Genomic DNA, 11486 nt, shown 5'->3' on the forward strand with positions numbered 1-11486 from the left:
CGTGTTTGTCTACCTCGAGGACATCCTCGCTTTTTCCCGGTCAGCTCAAGAGCACGTCCTCCACGTCCGACAGTTCCTCCAACATCTCCTGGAGAACAAGATTTTTGTTAAAGCAGAGAAATGTGAAATCCATCGCTCCACCATCTCCTTCCTAGGATACGTCATCGCTGCAGGAAATATTAAAATGGATTTTGACAAGGTGAGAGCGGTGGTGGATTGGCCTCAACCCACATCCAGAGTGCAGCTGCAACGTTTTCTGGGGTTTGCTAATTTCTATCGCCACTTCATTACAGCACCCTGGCTTTCCCCTCTCAGCACTCACCTCTCCCAAGGTTCCTTTCAATTGGTCTCCAGCAGCTGACAGGGCGTTCTCGGACCTCACGCATCGATTCTCTACAGTTCCCATCTTAATCCATCCGGACCCGTCCTGTCAGTTTGTGGTGGAGGCCAATGCCTCGGATGTCAGAGTGGGGGCTGTCCTGTTCCAGCGTTCTGCCCAGGACCAAAAGCTGCATCCCTGCACCTTCTTTTCCCATCGTCTTAACCTCACTGAGAGGAACTATGACGTGGGAAATCGAGAGCTACTCGTGGTTAAGATGGAATTGGAGGAGTAGAGGCACTGGTTAGAGGGGGCGGAATATCCATTCTTAGTGTGGACTGACCATAAGAACCTGGAATATCTATATCTATAGCTCCTCAACTCAAGGCAGGCTCGATGGGCCCTGTTATTCACTTGGTTTAATTTCACTATCCTACCGCCCTGGGTCCAAGAATGTAAAACCTGACATGCTCTCATGCCTGTATAGCCCTGCGGCTTCACCGTCTGACCCAGAGACCATCCTCCCTACCTCCTGACTGCCGGCTGTACTCATTTGGGGTATAGAGAGTCGGGTCCGTAAGTGGGAGCCCGGCTAACTGGATGTTTGCCCCGGACTCTGCCCGTTCTCCGGGCCTGGCACATTCTTCTAGACTCACCTGTCATCCTGGCTTGCGTTGGACCTTGGCTTTCGTCTGACGTTTTTGGTGGCCCACCATGGTTCCTGACGTCTCTGAGTTCGTCGCTGCCTGCACTGTGTGTGCACAGAATAAGACTCTGCGGCAAGCTCTGGCTGGCCTCCTTCAACCCCACCCTGTTCCTCACCGCCGCTGGTCTCATATCCCTGGACTTCGTCACTGGTCTCCCTCTGTCAGATGGCGACACCGTCATCATAACAGTGGTGGATAGGTTTTGCAAAGCCACCCATATCATTCCCCTTCCCAAGTTGCACTCAGCCAAGGAGACAGCCCAGCTCATGGTGCAGCACTTCTTCCGGATCCATGGACTTCCGGTTGACATGGTCTCCGATCGCAGCCCTCAGTTCTCGTCCCAGTTCTGGAAGGCATTCTGCACCCTCAATGGGTCATTGGCCAGCCTGTCATCCCCAGTCTAACGGCCAGTTGGAGTGAGCCAATCACCACCTGGGACCATCAACGTGTGTGGGTGGAATACACCCGCAACACCCTACCCTGCTCGGCCACTAGTCTCTTGCCCTTTGAGTGTTCCTTGGGATATCAGCCCCCGCTCTTCCCTGAGCAAGAAGTCAGCATACCCTCTGCTCAGATGTTCGTCCGCCGCTGTTGTCGTACCTGGAAGAGAGCCTGGTCCGCTCTTCTCAAGACCATCTCCAGATATTACTGACCTCTTCTGCCCTCGACATGCCCTTTGCCTGCCCCCTGTGTTAAAATAAACCTTCTGAGATTCTAACTATCCACCTCCTGTGTCTGCATCTGGGTCTTATCCTTAGTCGTGATAATTTCCTTCAATAAAAGGTAGGCCTATGGCATACACCCTTTCATACCCCCTAAATTTGAGTGTTTGATATAACCTAACAGCCCTTCACTGATACGGAGGTAGGCTATTTAAAGAGTGCATGGTGGGTGGAGAAATTGACCACAAATCTAAAGTCTAATTTAATCTTTCAAACAGGTAGGCCTACCTCTTATTTCTTAAATAGGAAGAAATAGGCTCCAACACAAAGCCCTCTTGTTGTTAGTAAAGTTTAATTAAAATGAAGACATTGAAATGAATTATGCCTACTCAAATGTGCCTAATTTAAGCACCATGAGCTGCCCTTCTCGGATTGATTGTGCTGAGGCTGCTGCTTCAAGTTTCAGCCACACAATGTAAGTTACTCGAATCTGGCTTATTGTGAAGTCAATAACTCTGATACATACATTATGTGCAAGAAACATACTGTTTTATTTTTATTTTATTTTATCCCCTTTTCTCCCCAATTTTCGTGGTATCCAATCGCTAGTAATTACTATCTTGTCTCATCGCTACAACTCCCGGGCTCAGGAGAGACGAAGGTCGAAAGCCACGCGTCCTCCGAAGCACAACCCAACCAAGCCGCACTGCTTCTTAACACAGCGCGCCTCCAACCCGGAAGCCAGCCGCACCAATGTGTCGGAGGAAACACCGTGCACCTGGCCACCTTGGTTAGCACGCACTGCGCCCGGCCCGCCACAGGAGTCGCTGGAGCTCGATGAGACAAGGATATCCCTACCGGCCAAACCCTCCCTAACCCGGATGATGCTAGGCCAATTGTGCTTCGCCCCACGGACCTCCCGGTCGCGGCCGGCTGCGACAGAGCCTGGGCGCGAACCCAGAGACTCTACCACTGCGCCACCCGGGAGGCCCTGAAACATACTGTTTTTTATCAAATCAATTATAGTAGCAAGCTATCAAAATTTACCTCCGGACCTTCCGATCTTCGCACTCTCCTCAAACTGAACATAGGCTATAGTAACGCTATTCAACTCTTAGGTCTGGAACCTGCTGGTTTTCTGTTCTACCTGGTAATTAATTGCACCCACCTAAATCAGTCCCTGATTAAAGGGGAACAATGAAAAAACGCAGTTGAACTGGCTTCGAGGTCCAGAGTTGAGTTTGAAGGGGCTATGGGCTAGTCCGCCCGCGCACCGTTTAAGGAAGAAGCCTTTGAGTCTCCTGTACTGCCACCGTAGGCCTACACAGCACAGCCATTGGTTAGGCAAGCACACAAACATGCTTATGATCAGCAAGAGCAGAGCCGACCGGGAATCAGGGTTGGAATATCCATTACAGTGTGTAATGCATCCTAGTTTTATTTATACCATCCCACCAGCTATCCCACAAATATACCTTTGCCCCGTGCTTCTCCGATCATGCACTTTGTAGCCTATAGGCTATGGATCATTTGATTGAGCTCACACTAAATAGCCTATCGGTGCACTTGATATTACGTGCTCAGCGGAGAATCAGAGGTGAGGGGCAGCATCGGACACAAATTGATATATAGCCTAATAAGCAACTAATTCTAAAACTAACTCTAAAATGAGAAATATTGAAATGTTGTCAAGTACAAATTACATGACTGTCCACTGGACTAGATTAAAAAAATATGAATCCCTCCCCTTGACTGAAATTGAAAAAGCATGACCCTCCCCCATTTCCTCCAGGTAAACATTCTGTAAATTTCGATCCATCCCTTAGAATAAAAATATATAATCAGTTGAGGTCCAGATTTGATAAAATGTAAAGTAATTGCTAGAATTTTTTTTTGTTAGATGCACTATTGTAAAGTGGTTGTTCCACTGGACATCATAAGGTGAATGCACCAACTTGTAAGTCGCTCTGGATAAGAGCGTCAGCTAAATGACTTAAATGTAAATGTAAAATATTGGGGAAATTCAGCGTTTTATTAACTGCAGTATTAGAGTATACCACAGGGTGTCACTGGTGTCTTGCAATCCTTAAATCTAGTATAGGGCGCACTATAGCCTAGACCTACTGAAACAGCGGTGATACATATATATTTTTTATAATGCAGAAGAATAATATTGACATCCGTTGTTAAAGACTTTTAAGTCTTCAATAGCCGATTTATTGAATGGTTATTCGTGCATTACATTTTCACACTCTCAATTGATAGCCTATGCCCAGACAGCATATACCTATGCTTGAATTAAAATCAATACCAGACCGTTACCAATAAGCATTTGATAAAGACATGTACAATTCTGCTGAGGACATACAGAGACAAAAAGTTCCCATATGTATTTATATTAGAATAGTTAGTCTTGTGTGTTCTCTATTGATCTAATTAGGCTACAAAAGCACAAACACACGCATACAGACACCGTGCTACATTTTAATCCAGGAGCACATAAATGACAACGTTTGGCCTACTATTTGGCCTTGTTGAATGCATAATAGATCATGGAGTATTACCCATATTTAGGTCTATCTATGGCTTAATGCAGAGCCATATATTTAGATACATGGCTAAATGCATATCTCAATAAGCTATTCAGCTTCTTTATTAATTAAAATGTTATTTGTCACATGCGCCGAATACAACAGGTAGACCTTACAGTGAAATGCTTTAGCCTACAATTCATATGAATGAATATGGATGGATAAACTACATTTGGATCTAGTAGTCTATGTCACAGGATGAGCAACAAACTAAAACTGGACAGTTTTATCTCCATCTCTTCATTCAAAGACTCAGTCATGGACACTCTTACTGACAGTTGTGTCTGCTTCTCGTGATGTATTGTTGTCTCTACCTTCTTGCCTTTGTGCTGTTGTCCGTGTCCAATAATGTTTGTACCATGTTGTGTTGCTACCATGTTGCCGTCATGTTGCATTGCAACCATGCTGTGTTCTCATGTGTTGCTGCCATGCTATGTTGTCTTAGGTCTCTCTTTATGTAGTGTTGTGGTGTCTCTTGCCGTGATGTGTATTTTGTCCTATATTTTTATTCCTAGCTCCATCCCGGCAGAAGGCCCTTTTGCCTTTTGGTAGGCCGTAGTTGTAAATAAGAATTTGTTCCCTAGTTTAATAAATGTTAAATTAAAATAAAATGAGCACATGCAGATGTCCCTTTATCTAAAAAATAGATGTAGAATTGACTCGATTGATTCGGTTCCTTTTGTGTTTATTAGCGGTTCGGATTGCAACTGTTTGAACGTGCAAATCAAAGCTATGATGGCCAGCCAATGAGGACACACTCCTAAATCCTGTTGGCTCTTGCACTTGACACACTGCGTACGTCACCGTCGGATTACCCAATCGCAACATAAACACCTCATCTACTTTCTGTTTACTCTCAAAGTTTTTACTTTTGCGGCAAAAGACTCGCGAAAGTGATGATAATGTTTTATTATCTTAAAGATCGTCTTATGCATCGGAAAGAAAGGGTAGCTTTTTAACAATAGATTTCAAACATTCAATAATATCAATTTCTCTAAAGCAGTCTGCCCAAATCAGTGAGGACAACTTCGGAAATCCATCCTATTTGAACAACTTCATTCCTAAGATTTACAAGGTTGAAGAAGCGGTGTTATCCCTGTAATAATGACTTTTGAATCTCTGCGAAATTAATCTGGGATTTCATTTTGCCATGGTTTAGTTTTAAAACAGGACATTTTCATTTTAGATAAACCATTTTTCAGGCGTGCACATTTGGAAGATTTGGGCTAATATAGGCCTACCCCAAAGGAAACGTATATTGTTTCGTCTGTTGGTCGATTTGAGCAAAACTTTGCATTATTAGGCGTCTTGAGAGCGTGAACATTGAGGATATTTTTTTTTACAAAACCATCACATTTACCTAGTCTCGGTTATGTTAGCAGTGGGGCAGATGGACGGGTCCCGACAGAGCGCATTCCTGCTAAGCACCGCACCTTTAGCGGCTCTGCATAGCATGACGGAGATGAAGACCCCACTCTACCCAGCCTACCCATTATCTTCCACCGGTCCGGCCTCTTCTACCTCACCTACTGCCACCTCTCCAAACCCCGGTGGCATCCAGATGTCCTCACCGGGGATCAAAACATCCTCCGGAATGTCATCTCTCGGATCGCTCCATCAATGCATTGCGCTAGGCACACCTCATGGAATAAACGACATCCTCAGTCGTCCTTCGGTCCTTGCCCCAGGAGCTGCTGCTGCCGTTGCTGCGTCCTCTTCTGCCGGAATCTTGTCCGGACTGCCCCGCTTCAGTAGCTTGAGCCCCCCGCCACCACCTGGACTCTACTTCAGTCCCAGTGCTGTGGCAGTGGCTCGCTACCCCAAGCCCTTGACAGACCTTCCAGGCAGGACCCCGATATTCTGGCCAGGAGTCATGCAAAGCCCACATTGGAGAGACGCCAGATTCGCATGTTCACCGCGTAAGTAACTAGTCCACGTTTTTGAGCTATCTGAACTTCAATTTATCGTATTTTGATGCATGATGTAGGCCTATAGCTGGAGGGGTTATTAATTATTCCCCAGTAGCCTATGATATTTCATCCTAAAAACTGAAGCAGATCTGACTTGAATGTTTAGCTGCAATGTGAATTAAAATTGACTAACAAAGGCTTATTTTATAACAGCTCAAATTAAGTTGATTGTGATATTATAATGAGAATAGCCTAACAGTAGGCCCATCCCAACATCAAATACATGTTAATATAGCCTAATATTGGCACATTATATCAATGCATAACAATAGGCGACATTTCCTTTAATGAATTAGAAGCTTTATGTTTTATATTTTCAGATCAAAATTCTATACTGCTTGACAAAGATGGAAAAAGAAAGCACACACGTCCCACCTTCTCTGGACAGCAAATATTTGCCCTAGAAAAGACTTTTGAACAAACGAAATATCTGGCTGGACCGGAGCGAGCACGACTGGCCTACTCGCTGGGAATGACAGAGAGCCAAGTAAAGGTAAGACATATTCTGAAATAGTCTTTATAAAGTCCAATAAGATGTATAATATTGTTTAATAAGTAGCCTAGTTAACCTGTCACTAAGGAGGAGCACAAAGGCCTCTTGCATAGCCTCTTCTACTCAATTAGAATTTGTCTCACGCTTTCCATTAAAGTGCCTCATGCATTTTAGACGGTAATGTTTCTTTCGTTTCAATATTCATAAATAGATAGACATCGCCTACACTTAAAGTCGAATAACAGTGGTCAAACTAATCTAAATTAAAATGACTGTATTGCATTTAATAATACATCTTTAAAGATAATTCCCAAATAATTGTTGTCATATTCACAACTATAAATATTTCTAAAATATTAGTATGTATAACTAATAAATTAATAATATATAATACTATCATTTAACCAAACAATTTGTTAATTTATGTCATGGAAATGTGGAAATAATGGTAGCAACGTTTTGCACAGCAGTATATAGAAAATGTGCATGTTTGCAAACAACATGGAAGGAGGCAAATTAAACCTATGTTTTCTCTTTAGAAAAATATTGAGTCCCATTTTCTGAATGCATTATTAGAATGACATATAACCTATTATTATCTGTTGACTTCGCGTGACTTAGACGTATGCCCTTTTACTTTGGCAGGCCAAGGCTACATAAATTATTTGTAAATGTCTGGTTGTTAATCAATATATTTGCAATAGAGTCATGGGTAATCATATTATTTGTTGATTTCATGTAATCAAAGAATATTAACCTTTTAGGTGTGGTTTCAAAACCGAAGAACGAAATGGAGAAAACGCCACGCGGCTGAGATGGCTTCGGCAAAGAAGAAGCAGGATTCGGAGACGGAGAGGCTGAACGGGGCCTCGGAGAATGAAGACGACGATGATGATTATAACAAGCCGTTGGACCCTAACTCAGACGACGAGAAAATAACACAATTACTGAAAAAACACAAACCAAACTCCTCACTCCTTATTAATACATCAGAAAACGACAGTTCGTAGACAGACACGGGGAAAAAATACTTTTGATGAAACATTTAATCGTGGAACTGGTGCAGGTTGTGTCCCTTTTTTTCGTCCAAAATTTTAAATGAATAAGTTTGCACGAGGACGGAGGATCAAAGGAATAGACGCAATTGTGTAGTCTGGAACAGTGGCCAAAACATGGACACAATTTATAGAAGTTTGAACATTACGAAGATGATACTTACATGTAAATAGAAACGTGAGTTCTATTCAATAGAAATTATATTACTGTGAATATTTATGTGTAAAAAACTTTTTTTTGTATAGAAAGCACTGCTCAGTCTCTTCCTCTTAGTTGTTCTGACGTCTGACATCGTTACAGCTTTGTCAATTGCAAAAAGCATAGCCTATATTTTCATGTTTAGTTTTGTTTTTGAAACTTGACATATACATTGCATTTCATAGTGAAGTAATAAGATCCACCTGTTTGTAGGGCCCAATTTTCAACCATTAGGGCCTCCCCAAAAATATCCGAACAAGCTTAACAGGCAACCCCATTGGGTCTGTGGACTATAAGAATCTTTTTTTATATATATTTACAAAATAAATGGAAATGAAATTAGCCACATATTTTAAGTGTAAAGAACACCGGTTGTGACGCAATTGAAGTACATTTGTAAAATAAATGCACATTGTGTGTTTCTCTAATGGTAAAATGGTTTCCCCTCACACTTTACTTAATTTATATAATGTTTTAAGTTTGTAACAGTGACTGAATCCTGCAAAAATGTGTATCACGGGTTCATATGTAATGCACTTTAAAAAAATAAATAAACGTTGCTTTACTCTGGATATACATAAAACAATTAAATTGCGTTCTTGGCAGTAATCACCTGATGGAGGACATAAAGGGAGAAGCATAGGAGGAAGCTCAAGTATTCGATTTAATTTCGTTTTATTTTATCTACCTATCAATTTATATTTGTGCACGCTAACGAAAGACACCTGAATGTATAATATTAATATGTAAATATATTATATTTGGAGATATGATGGTTACTATTCATCTTAATTTAGGGGTTATCTTTCTTAGCAGGGCGACGTAAAGTGGTTTTCTATTTGTTTATGCAAACATTTCATATGTATGTATGATGATTATGATAATTATGATTATTATTGATGATGATTACATTATGCTACTATTCCTTCCAAGACATGCGATGATATAGGAACATCTATTGTTGCCTATAACCAAGCTATAATAACAACAATAACAATACTGATTATTTTTATTTATAATTATTAATATTTATAATAAAACTATAATAGCATTCACTCTCCACTGCTTTTATCAAAAAATATTCTGCCCTCTCCCTAGATTACTGAATCACAAAATATAATTTTGAATATCGAATAAGTAAGCCTTGACCACAGAGGGTCTGACTAGTAGCCTATTGACTTGCATTTACAGCATCGCATATCGTCCATAATAATGAATTAAAATTGTGTATCTGTCTGAAATTGTTCTTTGTGTGATGGGGTGAAGATATATACGATGGGCAGAATGTGTTTCAACAGTCACAGTTAAAACATGGCCTGAAAAGTTCATAATTAATTTATCTGGCGCGGAATCTAGAAAATTCATTCTGCATTGTCTGTGCGTCTACAGATTCGCGTGATTACATCAGCATGTTTTTTTTTTTTAATTGGAAATCCCTCAACCGATGTACAAACAGTTCAAGTAAATATTTAATTGATCAGATGTGGATCGAAGATGCGGCTTTCGCCAGGCATAGGAGACTGACTCACTGTTGGTAAATACTGGATTTAAGACTTAAGTGAGCGGAGTCTGTGAATAGTGTCATCAAAATGTGGTCTTTATGATAAGTCTAGAGACAAATGCTCATTTCTAAATCTAATCTGCAGTTGTATTGTACATTTGCAATATAGTAGGCCTAATAGCAGGCCTTCATCTATACAATGACAATTTTGAGAGAGAAAAAAAGTCAGTTCATAAAACTGAAAGAATACAACAATTTCTCAGATAGATATGATTTCGAATGCAGAAATTGTTAGTTGCTCCGACGTAAGCCTCTACTAAGTACTTGCTACCAGACAGAAGGACCTGTATCTTATAGATGATACAGTACACTACTGAGGGCAGTCACGCAGTAAAAGGCTTGTAGACTTGAAAGGTAGGCCTATGCGCACCAGTAGAGTCTGCTATTTGTATCATCAATTTATTCCGGGTAGGCCTTCATTGACTTTCCTAGTTAAATAAAGGTTCATATATATATTCCTAATAGGCTACTTGAGGCAAAATGTCAGATCAAAATACATGTATTGAAATCCTGCAGTTGTGCTACATCTTCAAGAGAACGTGGACAGAGTGACAACTTAGTAAGCCAAAATACACTGCCACCACATTTTTAACACGATGTTGATTGATACAAGTAGGCTACAAAAGCCGACAATTATGATTTGTATGTCTCAAACGAGAAATATTATTGTGGCATATTTAAGAACATATTTTAGAATTGAATTCCTGTGTATATTTGATGCCATTTATTAACAGCACTAGGGCATAACAGGAATGCAATAGTTCCAACCTTCATGTTTCAGTTTCACGCATGCGCCTCTCCAAGTATTATAGGCCTACTTTTACATATGTCCGGTCGTGTTGGAGGAATAGTCAAATAAAAACTGCACAGGTAAACATGACTTTATATTTTCACTGAAATGATGTCACTGTCAAATGACAACACCATGAATACGTGAAACATCGGGGCCGTTCAAGAGTCGTCACTGGTTACCACAGCTACAAGTCATAAACCCCGCCTATTTCGACAATTTCTCTTATTAAAATGTGATTTTAAATATAAGTGGATTTAACAGGTGACATCAATAAGGCATCATAGCTTTCAACTGGATTCACCTGGTCAGTTTGTCATGGAAAGAGCAGGAGTTCTTAATGTTTTGTATAATGGTGTATATATAAACTCAGCAAAAAAAGAAACATCCTCTCACTGTCAACTGTGTTTTTTTTCAGCAAACTTAACATGTGTCAATATTTGTATGACCATAACAAGATTCAACAACTGAGACATAAACTGAACAAGTTCCACAGACATGTGACTAACAGAAATGGAATAATGTGTCCCTGAACAAAGGGGGGGGGGGTCAAAATCAAAAGTAACAGTCAGTATCTGGTGTGGCCCCCAGCTGCATTAAGTACTGCAGTATATCTCCTCCTCATGGACTGCACCAGATTTACCAGTCTTCCACCAAGGCACCTGCAAGTTCCTGGACATTTCTGGGGGAATGGCCCTAGCCCTCACCCTCCAATCCAACAGGTCCCAGACGTGCTCAATGGGATTGAGATCCGGGCTCTTCGCTGGCCATGGCAGAACACTGACATTCCTGTCTTGCAGGAAATCCCGTACAGAACGAGCAGTATGGCTGGTGGCATTGTCATGCTGGAGGGTCATGTCAGGCTGAGCCTGCAGGAAGGGTACCACATGAAGGAGGAGGATGTCTTCCCTGTAACGCACAGTGTTGAGATTGACTGCAATGACAACAAACTCAGTCCGATGATGCTGTGACACACCGCCCCAGACCATGACGGACCCTCCACCTCCAAATCAATCCCGCTCCAGAGTACAGGCCTCGGTGTAATGCTCATTCCTTCGACGATAAACACAAATCCGACCATCACCCCTGGTGAGACAAAACAGCACCTCGTCAGTGAAGAGCACTTTTTACCAGTCCTG

At 41.6% G+C, this 11486-nt stretch overlaps 1 protein-coding gene across 1 annotated transcript; it reads left to right on the forward strand.

The window, feature by feature from the left end:
• The first annotated feature begins 5136 nt into the window (after positions 1–5136).
• On the forward strand, positions 5137–8568 carry LOC139536876 (homeobox protein Nkx-6.1-like). The gene is made up of 3 exons (XM_071337579.1): positions 5137–6198; positions 6570–6742; positions 7507–8568. Exons 1-3 carry the CDS (start codon positions 5652–5654, stop codon positions 7750–7752), a joined length of 966 nt encoding a protein of 321 aa, XP_071193680.1. The 5' UTR covers positions 5137–5651; the 3' UTR covers positions 7753–8568.
• Positions 8569–11486: the final 2918 nt, after the last annotated feature.

The sequence above is a fragment of the Salvelinus alpinus genome, chromosome 1, assembly GCF_045679555.1.
Source record: "Salvelinus alpinus chromosome 1, SLU_Salpinus.1, whole genome shotgun sequence".
Classification (NCBI taxonomy): Eukaryota; Metazoa; Chordata; class Actinopteri; order Salmoniformes; family Salmonidae; genus Salvelinus; species Salvelinus alpinus.

Coding starts and splice junctions, on each gene's coding strand:
- LOC139536876 (XM_071337579.1), top strand. CDS start 5,652: ATGTTAGCAGTGGGGCAGATGGACGGGTCCCGACAGAGCGCATTCCTG. Junction 6,199..6,569: donor CAGATTCGCATGTTCACCGC/GTAAGTAACTAG, acceptor TTATATTTTCAG/ATCAAAATTCTATACTGCTT. Junction 6,743..7,506: donor TGACAGAGAGCCAAGTAAAG/GTAAGACATATT, acceptor TTAACCTTTTAG/GTGTGGTTTCAAAACCGAAG.